General features: G+C 41.7%; 1 protein-coding gene across 1 annotated transcript in view; it reads right to left on the reverse strand.

Moving 5' to 3' along the window:
* Positions 1-439: 439 nt before the first annotated feature.
* Positions 440-19,933, reverse strand: part of DSG2 (desmoglein 2) — a 51,305-nt gene continuing 31,811 nt past the window's right edge. The window contains exons 9-15 of the mRNA XM_027960751.2: positions 16,156-16,421; positions 12,101-12,243; positions 11,583-11,810; positions 8,236-8,463; positions 6,353-6,474; positions 4,925-5,275; positions 440-3,225 (exon numbers count right to left, since the gene is read on the reverse strand). Of these exons, the coding sequence (XP_027816552.2) occupies positions 2,203-3,225; positions 4,925-5,275; positions 6,353-6,474; positions 8,236-8,463; positions 11,583-11,810; positions 12,101-12,243; positions 16,156-16,421 (2,361 nt within the window). The 3' untranslated portion in view covers positions 440-2,202. The remainder of the gene's footprint in view (positions 3,226-4,924; positions 5,276-6,352; positions 6,475-8,235; positions 8,464-11,582; positions 11,811-12,100; positions 12,244-16,155; positions 16,422-19,933) is intronic.

The raw sequence follows: 19,933 nt of genomic DNA on the forward strand, positions 1-19,933 counted from the left end.
CTTGTAAGCTATAAGCAATTAAAACAGCCTGTCTACATCGGTTGAATGATTTCATCTCTTGGGGTCAACTGTTACTTTCTGGGCAGAGAGTAAACCTCGGCCCCTTAGAACAAGGTTCCCACACTTGGCAAACAGAAATACAGAGCTCCCTGTTAAATTTGAATTTCAGAAAAAAGGTAATTTTTAACCTATGGGACATAATTTACACTAAAAATACTATTTATTATTGATCTGAGACTCAAGTTTCAGACAGGCCTTCTGTGTTCTACCCTACTTAGGAAGGGAAATATATTCTTCCAGGGAGTCTGGCTGAGCAGGATGTAAGCAGTTCTGTTAATAATTAAAATACCAAGGTCCACAAACACCTGCCTCCTCCCTAACGACGGGCTGTATTTCTTGTAAAATATGATGGGGCCAATACAAAGATACAGGCAGAGGGTTGCACAAAGATCATCTTTTTATTTAAATATTTTGTTGATATACATACAAATATAATGTTTCTTCTGTAGGACAAATGTAAAAACTAATACAAATTATCACCCTTTCAGAAACAAAGAAAATCATCTAGAAAATATGATGACTTTACAGGAAGTTTAAGACCAGGTTTTGCTTGGCGTATGCAGTTCACATTCACAAGTTCACACAGTAATGATGGTCTTGTGGCAGACTTGGCACACAATAATTACTAAGTCTATAACGCAAAGACAAAAGCAACAATAATTACAAGTAGAGAGTACAAAATTTAGAGTATCAAAGAGAGACCTTCATTTTGGCCACAGGTTTAAGGTGTATAAAAATATTTGCTTTTTCTTTGTACATATTAGTGGGAGTAGAAAAGTATAAATCTTTTGCATAACACAGGTCATCAATATTTTTTTTAATGTGCTACAAAATGAGTTTTTCGAGATTTCACTTTCCTAGTAAAATATACTCAAAATTCACGAAATTATAGCCTTTAAATTTTATGGAAATTATTTTGTTGTGGAGAATATTTATATAATTGATGACCGATAGGCACTTACACTTTGAAACTTGAAATGGATCATTTCTTCAAGGAGGAATAAAAATACAATCTATTTATTTGGCAAAACATCCAGATCACTTTTCAGAAAGAAAGGTAAGATGCTGTAGAAGTGCAGGTCAGCTCTACAATATTCAATAGTCCACGTAGTCAGCCATGGCCAATTAGCCAGTGACTTTGAGACATGGAATAAATCATAATTTCAAACTCAAAACTACAGCAATTATAAGGACTTCCAATATTTTTTTGCAACCGTAGATAAAAAGAGAGTGGATTCTAAAAGTTGCCTAATTGTATCCATGTTGACTTGGCATCCACGGTAGGCACTTGAGGATATACAGCAGTGCAAAGGGCTCTTACCACAGTGCACATGGATTATTGTGTTTTACTAAATTAGAAGATAATGTATCCTGAGTTTTTTTAATAGTCTATTATTGCTATAAAAATAAAGTGATTTTATATTTATGAATTTCACCCTGGATTATTCTACTGAAGTATTTAATATTTTCATGATTACTGAGAGACAAAGAAAAGGAATGATGCTATTTTTTAGGTCATATAACACACACACACACACACACACACACACACACTTACATGCACAGAACACACAATGTTTTACCATATCATGTTCCAAAATTCAATTAACCTTACATGGATTGAAGGGCATCTAGTTTTAAAGAATCCAAACAAGCAAAACAGGTAATTCCGACTATACAAGTATCTTTGGATAAAAAAGCTGTTGGTAATCTGCTAGGTGCAAGAAGTATGGAACACAGAACAGCAAAGTTAAATGTTAACACGGCAGGCCAAGAACCCACTCAGTTTCATGGACGGCTCTACCAGAAGGCTCATGCACTACAGACACTGTGAATCTGATAAGTCAGAAGCCAGATTTACTCTCTAATTAACTTTTTTGGTGAGTATTATTTGGCCATAAGTCACTCAAAGGCACCTAAGACCAGCTTCATCATTCTGTCCCTTCAGGAAGTCCTGGGGTATCTCTGAAGTGCAATCCTAGAAGCTGAGACAGTGAGGCTCTTTGTGTAATAGTGACTGAGAAAAATTTGAGGCCCATAGGATGTATGCCCCTTACATCTACAAGGCTCCTGAAAAGCCAGGTCCTTTGAGAACATGACCTGAGTCACTGATGGCTAAACTCTGGAGTGGCTGACGGCTGCTTAGAAGGACTGCTGGACGGTGCTCTGCTTGGAGACCCTGGTGGAAGACGTGGTTACTGTGTAATTAGAATGACTTGACTCCTCTAAGCCTGAGTCTGGCAGGGAACCTGGGACTCCAGCTGCAGAAGCCACAGTCTTTCTGGCCATTACCGAGGTTTCGGCAGGGATCTGGTAATTAGATTGCAGAGCGGAGGCTGGCGTCAGCACTGTTTCCGTCACTGTCACGTTCTGACCTAAGGCTACACTGGGCGCGGCCAGCAGGGGCTGCAGGCTGGAGCTAGGGGTGAGGAAGCGCTCTCTTTCCTGCACCATGACATAGTGAGCGTCAGGCAGAGGCGGGGTGTCTTCCAGGGGGATAGACATGCCCCCGTGGGGTTGGATGACCCTCTCGGTGACCACCACGTGCCCCTCGCTAGCGTACTGCTGGTTCCCTAGGGTGGATGCTGGGGCGTAGACCCGCTCTGTCACGATCAGGCCCTGGGACTGTTGGGGGCCCAGGACCACTGTACTTGGGGGCCCCGTGGCGCCCGTGGCATAGGACGTTTCGGTCACTACCACGCTACCAGAAGCCAGTGTATCAGGAAGTGGTGCAGTGACCTTTTGAGCCTGCCTAGTGGATATAACAGACTTTTCATTGACTATTTCCTGAGTTACCTTCTCTGTGTCTGCCTCATGCAAAGGCTTGGGACCCTGAAAGCTGCCACCTGAGGCATAAGCATTCTCGGAGTTAAGCCTGGTTTGCTCATAGAGGGACCGTGAAACCGCCTTCCCATCTGCTTCTCTTGCGGGTTTTGCCCTCTTCTGAGTTTCCGCATCCATCTCTATTTTTCGACCCAAGCAAACTTCAGCAAGGGTCTTGAATTTCAATCCTAAGTCATCTAAGAAGCGGTCATCTAGCTCTCCTTCAATGAAACTGCAGCAGCCGATGGAACCCCGGAGAGACTCCGTTTCTTCCTGAGAATAAACCAGAAGGCAATCTTTGGCTGTGTGGATGTCATCTTCCTCGGTGTAAGAGGCTGCTTTCTGAAACAGAAAGAGAAACAGGCATATACCAGTGACACGCTTCGTTTAAGGACAGTGCTCTCGATTCCTGCTCAAAATGTGAAACCTCTAACTAGAAGGAAACATCAGAGAAACACAAATTGAAGGACATCCTACCACACGATTGGCCTGTATTCTTAAAATAGTATTATTAGATGAGAAAGGCAGAGGGAACGGTTTCGGATTAAGAGGAGAAACAAGGGCCATGACAAGCAAATGCAAAGCAGCACCCTGGAGTGGGTCTGAGATGGGAAAACAACGGGTATAAAAGACATTACTGGGAAGATTGGCTAAACCGAGACATGGAATCTGTTATTAAGTCTCTGTACCATGGTGATTTAAGAGGATGTGTGTGCATGCGTGCGTGTGAGAGAGAAAGCAAGCAAATGTGGCAAAACGCTAACATTTGGGTAATCTGGGATGTGTGTGTGCATGCTAAGTCGCTTCAGTTGTGTCTGTTTGCAACACCACAGACTGTAGCCCACCAGGCTCCTCTGACCATGGGATTCTCAGGCAAGAAAACTGGAGCGGGTTGCCGTGCCTTTTTCCAGGGGATCCTCCCAACCCAGGGATCATATTTGCATCTCTATGTCTCTTGCATTGGCAGACAGGTTCTTTACCACTAGCACCACCCGAGAGGCCCTGAGTAAAGCATACATAGGAGTTCAAACTTTATATTATTCTTGCAAATTTCCAGATGAGTTTGAAATTATTTCCCAATTGAAAGCTGTGCACACATACATAATTAAGACTGACTCACGCAGGATTAGAGCAGAGTGGGAAAAAGATACTAAAATAAAACAAACAGGGTACCAGAATGGAGCCTGGCCATGAGACAGAAAATGGATGAGAAGCGCTTTTCCTTGACACTGACCAAACCACCATCTCCCTGGGGTCTAGCTGATACTTGGGGGTGGGCAGCTGGGATGAAAGCAGAAAGCAGGGAAGCACTCAGGTACTTTGTGGCCATGTAGAAAGGAGATGGCAGGAATAAAGTGGCCTCTATGGAAGCCCATTGGGTCCCTAGCAATCTGACTCTGCCCATCCCATGCCCAGGCATGATCCTGTTCTCCAGAAAGGCTTCTAATTCCTAATTTTAGTCATCAACTTCCTGACTGCATTGCATCATCTTTTCTGCAACTTGCTCCTAATTTTATGTAAACTGCCGCAACGGTGAACCAAGTACTTGCCTTCAAAAGAAAACACTTAAACAGGCTTAGTAGATTGTGTTTTTTAGGTTACGTAGTCTCTCCCTTCCCACCCTACCGGCTCTGCAGAGGACCGCGGTTTCGGACCCACCTACATCAGCCTGGTCATGTGACCTGCTCTGGCCAATGACACACGAGTGGGCGTGGCTTTAGGGGGTGCAATAACCCGGTTCTCATTGTTCTGTTCTCCACGTCCCAAGGACGGGAGCTTCCTGGGCACAACCTGAGCTGAGCTGCACGGAATGGCAAAAGCATGACTGTGGGAAAGACGCCCTGGTGAGAAGTAAACCTGTGAGGCCACTTGTCACCACCACATAATGGACTAACTTGGTCCCATCTCTCCTTCCTCACTGCCTGTAAGCACCCTCTTCAAAGGAACACAGTCCCATTTAGACCCAAGAAAACGATTCCCCTCATAACATCACGTTCACATATAGATGCAACTTCTCCCACACAGAGAAACCAACGCTTACCTCAGTGAAGTAACTTCTCAGGAACTCCTCGTTCACCGCCACCGCGCCTGCCCGAGCTCCGGCCACTTCTTTGGCTGCCCCTGTGGCTCTCGTGGCCCTGAAGGTGTCCGAGGTCACCATGGCCCCGGTCGTCCCAGTGGCCTGGGTGGCCCCGCCTGAGACGAGGCTTCTGTATTCTTCCCAGCGGCCTTCCGCCTCGGACATCTCCTGCTGCCCTTTGGTAAAGGAGGCAGAGCTGCTTCCTTTCACGATAGCTTCCTTGGCCGTCACACCTCCGCCTACCCCAGCGCCTACCGCAGCGCCTACCGCGGCACCATCTCTGAGATCCGCGCCCAGAAGAGGCACCACCACCTGTGAGAGCACATACCATCGAGTCATGGACGGCCAGTACGCTGACCGTCTGAGCTAAGTGAGGTTCTGAGCTCAGTGAGCCGGTGAGACTGTTATAGTCACTCATTGCAACCTCAGTCGTGTCTCACTCTGCGACCCCATAGACTGTAGCCTGCCAGGCTCCTCTGCCCATGGAATTTTCCAGGCCAGAATACTGGAGTGGGTTGCCATTCCCTTCTCCAGGGGATCTTCCCCACCAGAGAGCAAACCTGGGTCTCCTGCATCGCAGGCGGATTCTTTACCATCTGAGCCACCAGGGAAGCCCAAGCATATGAAGGGAGTAAGACATTTGCCCAAGGCAAATTAGTAAAAACTTTATCTGAATGACTTCTCTGAGTCTTCTGAAGATCTCTGCTCTATCTTCTCATTCTCTTGTGTGCTAAGTCACTTCAGTCATGTTTGACTCTTTGAAACCCCAAGCACGGTAGCCTGCCAGGCTCCTCTGTCCATGGGACTCTCCAGGCCAGAATACTGGAGTGGGTTGCCATTTCTTTCTCCAGGGGATCTTCCCCATCCTAGGATCGAACCTGCATCTCTTATGTCTCCTGCATTGGCAGGCAGGTTCTTTACCACTAGTGCCACCTGGGACGCCCAGTAAGTGGGTAGCAAAGGGGATTTTGCAACATTTTACAACTGTCCTGGGGGCTGTGGGTGCACCTCTGCAGACCTTATGTATTGTTTGGACCGGAAATGGAGAAGCACCTGGTTATGAAGGATTGCCCATTTAAATATTGGGACAAATCTTCCTACCTAAACCCCTACACACTCTTGCTCACTTCAGCATTTGTTCTACATTCCTGGCATCACTACCTGACCCTCCGTCCACGTTCTCTGTAACTCAGGACCTGCGGCAGTAGAGCAAAACCAACTCAACGCTGCCCTGGCAACAGATACAAAGTAGGCTGCATTTAATGAAAGCATGTGAATGAAATCTGTAGGAACTAGCTTACTCTCATGACTTGTGACGTCAGAGGCACTTCCTAAGACTCCTTTAAAGCAGAAAAGAAGACACATTCCACTGACACTGGATTATCTGACCTTGTCTTCAGGTGGTGCCCCCTCGTTGTTCCACGGATGCAGCATCTCTATGGTACCCGGGATGGGGGTAAAGCCTTTGGCGCCCTTTCCACAATGGCACACCAGCAGCAGAAGTGGTATAACTGCACAGAACAAAATCCAGCACAGAGGTTAGTCTTGACAGATTTTTGAATTTATCTTGCATAGTTTTGGAATTTGCATATCACTTTCTAGAGTTCAGTCTTCACTTACTTATAGCCCTATTTTTCTGTTTTTCTTTTCTTCCCCTGATCCAAACTCACCAAGTCTGTTTTGGGTGAGTCATACCAAAGCTGAAAAGCAGAATGACGGAGTCTTACAGATTCAGAGTTCCTGTCCATCACAAAGACTATGGTCACTGTCTGTGGTCACTCAGTGGAACATCAAGACTGGATTTGACACTATCCAAATCATCAAAATCAATTTATTAGCTTAATTAAAAAAAAAAAAACCACTTTAAATTTTAACATATGCTTCCACAATGGCTCAAAAGGTAAAGAACCTGCCTGCATTGCAGGGGACCAGAGTTTGATTCCTGGGTGGGGAAGATCCCCTGGAGAAGGGAATGGCTACCCACTCTAGTATTCTTGCCTGGAGAATTCTATGGACAGAGGAGCCTGGCGGGCTACAGTCCACGGGGTCACAAACAGTCAGACACAACTGAGTGACTAATACTTTCACTGACTATGGTTACTGTGTGTAATAAAAAGACTGAAGATAGCAAATGTTTATCAAGTGTCTGCCATGTGCTAAGCAGCCCCATTAAACCCAGGGAAATCTGAGGTGAGACGGTCGTGCAAGGAATCCCAGGTTGGTCAGCTGAGACAAGTCATTATCATCAGGTCAGTATTTTAACTCATTAAATGCAGATGATGATATAAAAGTGCACTGCAAACTGTTGAGTGCTGTGTATTCAACTGCACATCTACTGATGGCTTGGATGTACCCCTCTTCTAACAGAGAAACAGTGGACGCTGCCTTGGAGGTGGTTGTCTGCCCATGAGCGGTGGGCAAGTGGAGTGGTTCCATGTGACCCCAGGCTGCAGTCTTCTGTTCTTCCATGAAGGGAAACCCAAAGTCACTGGAGGGCACTGGAGGGCAGGCAGGAAGGGATGGGACGGTTGTCACTGCTGGGAAACATGAAAGTGCTCAGAGGGTCTGGCTCCTGTTGGTGCAGGGGAAGGGGTAAGCCAAGCAGAGCCTGTGGGGAGGTGGAGCTCTGATGAGTCAAGTGTGCAAAAAGCAAGAACTGATGGGAATCAGATGAGTTTGTAAAATAACCTTGAACCACGCAACAAGTCTTTTCTGAGAGTTTTCCATGCACAAGGCACTGTGTGTGAAAGAACAGATAACCCACCTCCCTCACAGAGCTTAACAAAGTGGGGACACCCACAAGGTTGAAACGTATGTCTAATAATCCTGGTTACTGAAATCAGGAAATGATACATTTTTATAAAACAAAATTCTGAAGAGAGCTCTGATAACTTTTGGTGAATTGATCAATTCTTGCTTCCCTTCTCACCCTCAATAGCATTCTAGTGTGATTACAGAAAAACTAAAGAAATCAATGAGTCCTATAGTAACAAAATAGTAAAAACACCCTAAAAAGACACTAGAAATTACTGAAAGAGGAAGTGCTCAGTTATGTCTGGCTCTTCGCGGCCCCATGGACCGTAGCCGACTGGGCTCCTCTGTCCATGGGATTTTCCAGGCAAGGATACTGGAGTGGGTTGTCATTCTTCCTCCAGGGGATCCTTCTGACTCAGGAATCAAACGTGACTCTCCTGCGTGGCAGGCAGATTCTTGACCACTGAGCCACCTGGGAAGGGCCCCAAAAGGGAACATTCAGCTTTTAAAATACTTACGTAGCAAGAGCAGAAGGGCAAGAATTATGAGTGCAATTGCTGCAGGTCCCAAGCCAACGGAGGAGTCAGCCCACATGTTCACACAGCCACTGCCTTCCACACAATTGCAAACTGTGAGTTTAAGGATCTGCTCTTCAGGACAGCTGAAGCCTTGACTATCTGCGATCCGGAAGCGAATTTCACTTGTCCCATGCTGTCTTTTGGTTTGTTGCAGTAGCACACTGGTATCTGTAAGGGACAAGAAAATAAAGGAAATAAAGTGAGTGGTTACCAAGAAAGGGGCAAGATTAAATTATAGAAACAGTCTCTCTTTTTTTCTTCAATTTACTGAGGTATATTTAATTTACAATATTATATAAGTTTCAGGTATACAACACTGTAATTCACACTTTTTAAAGGTTATACTCCATTTACAGTTATTGTAAAATATTGGCTATAACCCCTGTGATATATAATATATCCTTGCAGCTTATTTATTTTAACATAGTAGATGGTACCTCTTAATCCCCTATCCCTGTCTGGTTCCTCCTCACTAGCCTCCCCCAGTGGTAACCATCAGTTTGTTTATTGTATCCCTGAGTCTACAGAAACATTCTTTAATTGCTAACCATATTTAGTTCCAGTTAGTTTTATTATTCCATAATTTCTCTGTTGAATTCACAGTGTGCTCGATGAGATTAGTCCAAATATGCAGGTGAAGATCACAGCACCATTTCTGAACACACCTTCCTTTTATGATGACTAATGTTAACAAATGTGTGTAATCTATCTGATGCTAGGAACTCTTTCCATTACTGGGATACAGTGATAAATAAGTGGTGGGTTAAATGCTATTTCCATCGAATGACCATTTTTTTTAAAATTTAGTTTTTCCTGTTTAAAATAATTACTTATTTGGCTGCACTGGGTCTTAGTTGCAGGATCTCTGAACTTCATTGTGGAATTTGGGATCTTTAGTTGTGTTTCATGTGAACTCTTAGTTGTGACCTGTGTGGCCTAGTTCCCTTGAGCAGGGATCGAACCCAGCCTCCCTGAATCAAGAGCTCAGAGTCTTAGCCACTGGACCAGCAGGGACGTTCCTATCCTACCATTTCTTAAAAGAACTTTATCAAGGCAAATTTCAAACAGAGAGTGATCAAGGAAAGAACATAATTAACCCTCATCGTACCCATCTCCAGCTTTAATCATTTTCAAGAATGGGCCAATCTTGTTCCATCCTTTTTGTTTCCAACGTGGTATGTCTGAAATTTTGAAACATTTCAAATCTACAGAAAACTTGAAAGACTATTACTGATACAATGAGTTTTGATATACTCTTCATGAATTGTTTACATTTTATAACAATACTATCTCTCTACAAGCACACTTTTTTTTTATTTGAAGGATAATTGCTTTACAGAATTTTGTTGTTTTCTGTCAAACCTCAACATGAATCAGCCACATGTATATATATATCCCTTCCCTTTTAAACCTCCCTCCCATATCCCTCCCCATCCCACTCCTCTATTTTAAGGTAAGCTGCAGATCTCAAGACCTCCTTCAGCATATATCTTCTAAGACCAAAGGATATTAAGCCCTTCTAAGAATTAATTATTGATATAATATCTAACATATAACTCATATTTAAACTTTTCAACTGTTGTAAAAACAGCCTTTATAATTCTCTCTCTCTGTGGCTTTATGTTCATTACTTTGCCAACAAAGGTCCACCTAGTCAAGGCTATGGTTTTTCCAGTGGTCATGTATGGATGTGAGAGTTGGACTGTGAAGAAAGCTGAGCGCCAAAGAATTGATGCAACTATGGTGCTGGAGAAGACTCTTGTGAGTCCCTTGGACTGCAAGGAGATCCAACCAGTCCATCCTAAAGGAGACCAGTCCTGGGTGTTCTTTGGAAGGACTGATGCTAAAGCTGAAACTCCAATACTTTGGCGACCTGATGCAAAGAGCTGACTCACTGGAAAAGACCCTGATGCTGGGAGGGATTGGGGGCAGGAGGAGAAGGGGACGACAGAGGATGAGATGGCTGGATAGCATCACTGACTCGATGGACATGAGTTTGAGTGAACTCCGGGAGTTGGTGATGGACAGGTCTGCCGTGCTGTGATTCATGGGGTCGCAGAGAGTCGGACACGACTGAGCAACTGAACTGAACTGAAAAAACCAGTAAACTTGTAAGTTAAGAAAAATTGAGGTATTATGTTTAAAACTCTTCTGAAATGAATCAGTTCAGTTCAGTACCAACTGTTTAAAACAAGAGAGTCTTCTGGAGATTATTTTTCAGCATTCGAAACCCAAAAGAACATGTCAACAAAGGAATATGTCCCAAGATTTGGATATATGCTCATGTCCTTCTGGCACGGGGTTATGTCCATCACTCACCAGCTCTGTGACTTCAGACAAGCTACCTAATTATACTTAAGTCAAAATTCTCTCAGCTGTGATCAGGGAATGATGGTACGGGGAATAAATGTGATAAAGAAGGGTTAGCAGAGTGTCTGGCACATGGTATATACTCCACAAGTGTTATTTTTAATGGAATCATCATTACCATACCTCAAGATTTTTAGACGGCATCTACTAGGATTACTGTGCTTAGAAAGGCAAAGTACTCCTCAAGCTTATAAGACAACCACTTCAAGAGTGATTTGGGGAATACCCAGCTACTTTTAAGATATTAGAGGGGACTTCCCTGGTGGTCCAGTGGTTAAGAATCCACAGTGCAATGCAGGGGATGTGGGTTTGACTCCTGGTCTGGGAACTAGGATCCAGCCCACTACAACTACTGCGTGCGTGTGTGCACCTGATGTCGCTTCAGTCGTGTCCAACTCTTTGTGACCCCATGGACTGTAGCCCACCAGGCTCCTCTGTCCATGAGATTCTCCAGGCAAGAATACTGGAGTGGGTTGCCATGCTCTCCTCCAGGCGATCTTCCCAACCCAGGGATCAAACCCATCTCTCTTATGTCTCCTGCATTGGCAGGTGGGTTCTTACCACTAGCACCACCTGGGAAGCCTGACAACTACTACTGAGCCTGGCACCATAACTAGAGAGTCGACATACCACAAGGAAGATCCAGCATGCCACAGCTAAGATATAAATAAATAAATATTTTTAAAAAAGGTATTAGACATCCATTTTTCTTCTTTCCCTCCAGGTAGATTATTTATCATTAGGCAGATCAAAGACACTATGCCTGAGGTTCAGAACTTCATTTTAGAAACTCAACTGTATTGGAAATACAATTTATGCAAAGCAAATAAATAACTGTTATTATGAAGATTTTGCTTTGCCAATAGATTTCTATCAGGTTTAACGTTTAAATATATAGTCTAGTGATTTTTGCTTACCTTCTCGGCGTACTATTTTCCATCTTTCTGCCATTCCAGCTGGTTTATCAATGACAGAGAAACCGAAAGGCCAGCTGTTTTGGGGTCCGTCCAGGTCCTGAGCAGTCACGTTCACGAACGGCACGTAGTCACAGACAGTCTGCACAGGATCGACCAGTGTGGGACAATTGTCATTGATGTCTTCAACATTGATAACAACAGTGCCAGTGATGGTTTTCCTAGGATATTCTTAAAGACAGGAAAAAAAAAAAAGTACACTTTGGTCATACTGCTCAAAATGGACATAGTTTGAATTCTCTAGTCAATTTCATAAGGAGAACTAGTATCCAAATTAGGACACTTATCTTGGATGTGCTTTCATATTCAGATCAAGTAATGTCTTTTAATCCACTAAATACATAGAAATGTGAAGGTTTACCCATGTGACCTTTCTATAAGGCCAAAACAAAGGTCTCAAGGGTTGGAAAATAAAATCTAAATACATATAACCAAGAAAAGATGTTTCTTTAATAACTTACCTTCTGTTATAGCCAAAATCTTTGCAGTGTATGTACCATTTTGGACATATCTGGATTCATAATCAGGAATCTTCACGAGTTTAATTTCAGATGTGGCAGAATTCACAGAGATCCAATTGTCTATATCTTCAAATTTGGCATATCTGTTAGAAAAGAGGAAATTAATTCTGAACTCTGGATAAACTGAGACTATCTACAAACTAATATCTATAACTCTTTTAAGCTTAATTTCTGCTTTATTATATATGTTCTTATTACAGGCATGTTTGGAGTGTTTTTAAATTTCTTGAGACTATCCTAAAAGTCCCTGTTTATCACACCTACTTTGGAATCCTCCTTATTTCTGTAACATACCCCAGACATGTGTGCAAGGGCAACTACCCCCTGCCTACTCGCCTGGGAGGTTTATGAGTTGCTCTTAGCCTGTCTTACAGCTTTCAGTCTAGTGTCCCTTAAATTTGGAGTTCACCTTTTGAGGATAACTTTAGTCACCCAACAAGAACTCATGGAGAAAAGCCACCTTACATCCTATTGTTTCTTTGCATATTATCAATATTTTAAAAATAACAGTTTTTTAAAAAAATCAATGCCTTAAATGGAAGTGCTTTAAATTTGCTGGACATATGTATACCTATGGCTGATTCATGTTGATGTCTGACAAAAAATAAAATTCTGTAAAGCAATTATCCTTCAACTGAAAAATAAATAAATAAATTTGCAGGATATTGTTGGTTGTTAGGAATAACAGTCTTCTTTTGGTTATAAACAGCTAAAAGTGAAAACAAAGCTGATAAGGTGACTTCTGGTTTTCTTCTCTCAAGGCAAAGGAAAATTAGAGTGGAAAGACAGCTTCAGGAAGGCAAGTAGAACTTTCATAGTATGTTTTCACAAACGTATGTTAATTTAATCCCATTGAGTTTAAAACGTATCCAAATACAAACATAAACTAAATAAACATAGAGTATTTGGTTCAAGCAGTCAGATTATTATTTTGTATTAAGTGGCAGTTTAGGCATACAAAAATGAGTGGCTAATATACAGCAATATTTATTTATAGTTACCATTAAAAAATTCTAATTATACACTTGAACTGAATTTTCCTGCCTTTTAATAATTTTACCAGTAAATGATGATACCTTTGGATAGTCACAGATATTTTTGAATTTCATGGCTGGAATTTTAAAGCTTGAACTGAGCTCAATGTTTTTCCACATTATACTTATAACCAAGACAGAGCTACAGTGCTAAGAATCACATTTCACAATGGAATGCTCTGTGTGATCTCATTTAAGGAATTTTCTGTTTCCTATTGTTAAAATTAGACACTTCAAGGTAGGATGGTGGCTCACATGTCATGTCAAATATCCGTACAACTGATGCACATGGATAATCACTTAAAGTAAATCATGACAAGGTTGAGAGTGTTTCTTCTACTGTTCTCATTGACATTTCAATTAGGTGAATACTGGAAAATTATTTCACTTAGCTGTGCCTCTCATTCCTTATCTGTAAAATAAGGTTTGACTTAATCTTTAAGATCACTCCCTTTCTAAAGTTGTATGCTAAAGAATAAGGTACTTTTGAGAAGAAAAATGGTTCATTATTTTTCAAGGTAGCGCACATCATCTTTTGATATGGTCATAACTCTTACTGAAAACACCAACCAAAATTAAACAGGTAGATGGAAATAGAAGTTCCAGTAGACAGCCACAGTATTATTGGAGAGTAATTAATCAGAACACTTAAACCTCTCAGCGGACAGTCTGAGAAGTCATTAGGAATGTACATCCTCAGGTTTAGAGCCACAGAAATAAAAATTAGGCTACAAAACTCAAGAGAAGCTGGACTGGTGCCTGAAGGTAAGCTGCACAAAAAAGGATCACCAAAGACATTGCAGAAAACACAATGGAAACTGTTTGTTAATATTATTTTGGAAAAAGGTCATTTGCTACTATTGGCTGATGAATTCTATGAGGAGATTCTCCAAAACGAAAGAGATTGTTGAAAAGGTTCCTCCATATCCCCACTTTTGCTATGGTTGGCAGTGTTTCATGAAGTGCTGGCACCCAGGGACACGGGCCCAAGCAGAGTGAAGCAACCGAGTAACTCTGGTATTGACGGCAGGAAAACAGGAGCCACGTGATGGACATCCAGGATTCCACAGAGGCTGTAGACATTGGGAGCTCGTGCTGAAGCACACAGCTGCCCCTGGTCAGCCACTGCAAGACCTTCAACGACACCAAGCAGGATACTTGCAGTGCCCCCTGACGGTCATCTTGGGTGGTAGGTGAGGATTCTTGTACTGTGCTGTGCTTAGAGACTCAGTTGTGTCTGACTCTTTGTGACCCCATGGACTGAAACCCACCAGGCTTCTCTGTCTATGGGGATTCTCCAGGCAAGAATATTGGAGTGGGTTGCCATGCCCTCCTCCAGGGGATCTTACCAATCCAGGGATCAAACCCAGGTCTCCTACATTGCAGGCAGATTTTTTACTGTCTTGAGCCACCAGGGAAGCTCACGAATACTGGAGTGGGTAGCCTATCCCTTCTCCAGGGAATCTTCCCAACCCAGGAATTGAACCAGGGTCGCCTTCATTGCAGGAGGTTCTTTACCAGTTGAGCTACCAGGGAAGCTTAACTTCAACCAAATAACTACAGGTAAGCAGAGCTTCAAAAATTACAGCTCTGTAGAGTTATCTCTTGATGGCAAGGCTCTGAGAGCTAAGATGTAAACTCACTTTGCAAATGTGAATGGATCATGCAAACCTAAGGCGCTGCTACGGAATGGGTACAATACAGGGTTGGCATATGATAGGTTCTTTAAAAAAAAATTTTTTTTTTAAATTTTGTATCGGAAGATAGCCAACTAACAATGTTGCCATAGTTTCAGGTGGACAGCAAAGGGATTCAGCCATACCTGGATATGTATCCATTCTCCTCCAAACTCCCCTCCCATCCAGGCTGCTCTATAACATTGAACAGAGTCCCCTGTGCTATAGAGTAGGTCCTTGTTGGTTATCCATTTTAAATATAGCAGTGTGTACATGTTGAACCCAAACTCGATCCTGTCCCCCCTCTTCACCTTGGCAACCGTAAGTTGGTTATCGAAGTCTGTGAGTCTCTTTCTGTTTTGTAAAGAAGTTCGTCTGTATCATTTCTTTTCAGGCATCTAGTAGGTTCCTAATAATATATTCTGAATACAGGTCACCAGGATCAAGACAAACGTTACAAGTTTCATCAATCCCTGGACCAAAGAGCCTGGTTTGAATGAAGACCAATTTTCAAGGCTGATGATCAATTAAAACTGGTTTCCCCATTATTAAAATTTCAATGCATTATGCAGCTTTTTTTTCCCCTCTTAATCAAAATTAAAGTGAACTTGCAGTAAATTTTACTTGCTACTTTCTTACCTCTAAAGACAGATTTTAGAAAGTTTCTTTCTGAACTTTTTCTTTGTTGCTATTTAGCCTTCTCAACCCAGAACTTTTTAATTAAAAAAAATTTTACAATGTTGCATTGGTTTCTGTCATACAACAATGCAAATCAGCCATAATTATACATACACTCCCTCCCTCCCTAGTCTTCCTCCCCTCCCCCGAGCCCATCTCTCCAGGTCATCATGGAGCACCAAAGGGGGCTCCCTTTGCCATGTGCAACTCCTCACTAGCTCTCCATCCTACACCCGATGGTCTATGCATGTTGACGCCACTTTCTCCATTCTTCTCACTCACTCCCTCCCCCAATGTCCACAAGCCCCTTCTCTATATCTGTGTCTCCTTTCCTCCCCTGCAAATAGGTTCATCAGCATCATTTTTCTGAACCCAGCCAGCCTTTGCCTCCCACTCGGGTCATGGAGGGAAGGGGGTTCCTGGGGAAACACCTGGCCTCTCAATGACAACACAACTCCAGAAACTTCATTTACAGGCCTTTTGGGGTTTGTAGGCGCCCAATGGCACGGTTCAAAGGACTGAAGTGTCCAAATTCCATTATGATTTTTGAAAAGAAGCATTCAAAGTAACTTAGAATGAGGAAATAATATTCATAACCATCTCTTACTTTACATTGGTTACTTTTCCAGTGTCTTCATCAAAAGCTTGAAATTTTCCCAGTATTTGGCCCTGGCTTAATTTCTCCATGCTCTCGCTAGTGTGAAATTGGATTGTGCTGCTTTTAAAATAAATGCCTTCTTTCACATTTTTCACTTTGACTTTGATGGGAATGGATGTCGGCTTGTATTTATCCTTAATTGATTTGTGAAAAGCTGCTTTGTTAGTGACGATAATGCTCAAGTCAAGATTCTTCATTGTTTCATAGTCTACTTCCTAGAAAGGCAAAATCAGAGGGAATTCTTTTAAAAGGGAAAACAACAGAACACATGCGTGTGGCTTCGGTGTCAGATATTATATAGTCATTTAAAACATGAAAAATACAGCAGTACTGACTACAGTAAATCCCCAATATATAAATGAATTCCATTCTGAGAGCATGTTCGTAGTCCAACTTTGTTCATTAAGTCCAACAAAGCTAGCCTAGGTATCCAACTAACACAACTGGCTATACAGTACTGTAATAATACTGTCAAACAAACAATACATAAAAAACAAACACAAAAAATAAAGAAAACATTTTCAATCTTACAGTACAGTACCTTGAGAAGTACAGTAGTACCGTACAACAGATGGCATACTGGGGCTAGCATCCAGTGAACTGCCAAGAAGAGTTATGGGGTGGAGGTGGGAGAGGAGGAGGGAGGTGGTAGAGTTGAAGGATCGTCAGCAACAGGAGATGGAGGGCGAGTCGCAGTTTCACTCATACTTTAACGTGATTGGACGCACAAACACACATTCTCAGTTTTGCAAGTTCACTACCTGAAGGCTTGTATATAGGGGACTACTGTGCTCCAACTCTTAAGTTGATACCATGTCATTAAAAATCTGCAGCCCCATAGACTGCAGCCCACTAGGCTCCTCTGTCCATGGGATTTCCCAGGCAAGAATACTGGAGCAGGTTGCCATTTCCTTCTCCAAGGGATAGTCCCGACCCAGGAAATCAAATCCTCCTGCGTTTGCAGGTGGATTCTTTATCACTAGCACCACCTGGGAAGCCTAAGGATGTTTAGGAAGCATCCCCAATTTTATTTTAAGATCAAAATCGTTTCAAATATATATATTATCTTTAGCAATCTGAAGTGATTCTTTGCTTAATTAAAAATAGTTAAGGGACACTCAATATGGGTTAATATTCCTTAAAAACTGTTCCATGGGTTTTTTCTGGCAAAAAGGGCTACAGAAGTAGCAGCAGACTGCCAGCTCTGTCCCATAGCGTATCATAAAGCTGAGACCTCACTGCATCTTATTAGGTAACCCATAACATTAATTTGTCTCATTAATGATGTTCATTTTGATCCTTTGATCAAGGTGCTGTCTCTGAGGCTTCCCCACTGTAAAGTTAGTTTTTGGCCTTTGTGATTCACGTATATTTTGTGTGGCAGTACTTTGAAACTATTTAAGTTCCCCATTTCTCTGCAAATTTTCTATTTATGTTTGTTTCTGTTAGTATAAAAAAATAAAAGGAGGCCTCCTGGAGAAAAAAACATTTTTGACTATATTAATATAAACCCAGGAAGGGGTTTTCAAATTTGTTTAAAAATCTGCAGCCTCATGGACTACAGCCCACTGTCTCCTCTGTCCATGGGATTTCCCAGGCAAGAATACTGGAGCAGGTTGCCATTTCCTTCTCCAAGGGATAGTCCTGACCCAGGAATTGAACCCGTGAGTCTTGCATCTCCTGTATTTGCAGGATTCTTTATCACTAGCGCCACCTGGGAAGCCTAATGTTTAAGAAGAGAATCTAACCCCTATTAATCTATTAATAACTGGTTAATGCCATAAAAGATTAACCCTTTTCCAAATACTCTGTTCTTTGCAAGTTGTGGTATTACATTTGATTTGATCAGTTTATCACTCTCTATATATATATTTTCCAATTTGTCCATTTTCTTTTTATAAACATTTCTATATTGTTCTACTATTTAAATACACTTAATTTACTTAGCTATTCTGTTACTAGGCATTTGGACTATTTGCAATTAACATTGCTCTGAACATTTGCATGCAAGTTTTTTTGGAGATAATGTATATGTTTTTATTTTTCATGGGTGAACACCTAGGACTAAATTGTTGGGTCACTGGATTAGTACTCTATTTAATTTTTATGAAACTGCCAAACTGGCTCTCCCATTTAATGTTTCCACTGGCAATATACAGGAGCTCTGGTCTGTCTATATTCTCACTGATACTTGGTGGTGTTGGTCTTTTCTGATTGTAGCTTCTTTCTAGCCAGGCGTGCAGTGATAGCCCACACAGGCTTAATCTGCACCTTCCCTAATGGCTACTGATGCCGGGTATCCTTTACGGGCACACTTGCTATTTGCATATCTTCTCTAACTTCCTGTGAATGGAATCTGATGGTTGCCCTTATACTTTGGAAGCGATTCTTTATACAATTGAGAAAGTAAATTCATAATTTTCTTAATCTGGTGCTGTCATTTTACTACTAAATTTACAGCAACTTTGTCCCTTTTTGTGCCACCATGGTGCATTGAGGGTATTTTTATTATTCATCACTATGTGACTGCTTCTCCTTCTGTATATTACTGGCTTTTAATCTCAAGCACTGAGCAGGGTTGCACCTATAATCTATGACTGAAAAGGGATGCTTAGTTCAATACAAGAAGGTAAATTGATTTTGTCTCTAATGCCATTATCTATTTATTTAGTAATCATAAAATCTGTCTTCCCTTTAATTCAAAATCACTGCAGATGGTGATTGCAGCCATGAAATTAAAAGACGCTTACTCCTTGGAAGGAAAGTTATGACCAACCTAGATAGCATACTCAAAAGCAGAGACGTTACTTTGCCAACAAAGGTCCGCCTAGTCAAGGCTATGGTTTTTCCAGTGGTCATGTATGGATGTGAGAGTTGGACTGTGAAGAAAGCTGAACACCGAAGAATTGATGCTTTTGAACTGTGGTGTTGGAGAAGACTCTTGAGAGTCCCTTGGACTGCAAGGAGATCCAACCGGTCCATTCTAAAGGAGATCAACCCTGGGATTTCTTTGGAAAGAATGATGCTAAAGCTGAAACTCCAGTACTCTGGCCACCTCATGTGAAAAGTTGACTCATTGGAAAAGACTCTGATGCTGGGATGGATTGGGGGCAGGAGGAAAACAGGACAACAGAGGATGAGATGGCTAGATGGCATCACTGACTCGATGGACATGAGTTTGAGTGAACTCTGGGAGTTGGTGATGGACAGGGAGGTCTGGCATGCTGCAATTCATGGGGTCGCAAAGAGTCAGACACAACTGAGCAACTGAACTGAACTGAACTGAATTTTATTCTGTTTTCCTCTGCTTTACAAAAAGTGGTCTATATACATATGGTAGCCTATTGATAAATGGTATCCATAATTATTACAATGAAACTTCAAGTTAATTTTCCTCTATTCTGTTATACATTATATTATCATCCTTCCTTTATTAGGATTTACTTACTTTACTGTGTAATAAAGTTATAAAAATGTGGATGCTTCTGGAATCAATTTTTTGTCTGTGACTTAATGAAATGTTTTGAAAGCTTTAGCTTTGCATTTTATTTTAAAATTAGATATTCTATCATTAACCATTTAACATACAGTGGTATTCTTCCTTTTTAATTTTGTTTAAAAAAAAAAAATCCATCCTCTAGATTTGTTTAAAAAATTCTGTAGGAGTCAGGGTTTTAAATGTTTAAGACCCATACACTTATAACATGATTTTAATTTTTATTGATTC

This window comes from Ovis aries, chromosome 23 (assembly GCF_016772045.2).
Source record: "Ovis aries strain OAR_USU_Benz2616 breed Rambouillet chromosome 23, ARS-UI_Ramb_v3.0, whole genome shotgun sequence".
NCBI lineage: Eukaryota > Metazoa > Chordata > Mammalia > Artiodactyla > Bovidae > Ovis > Ovis aries.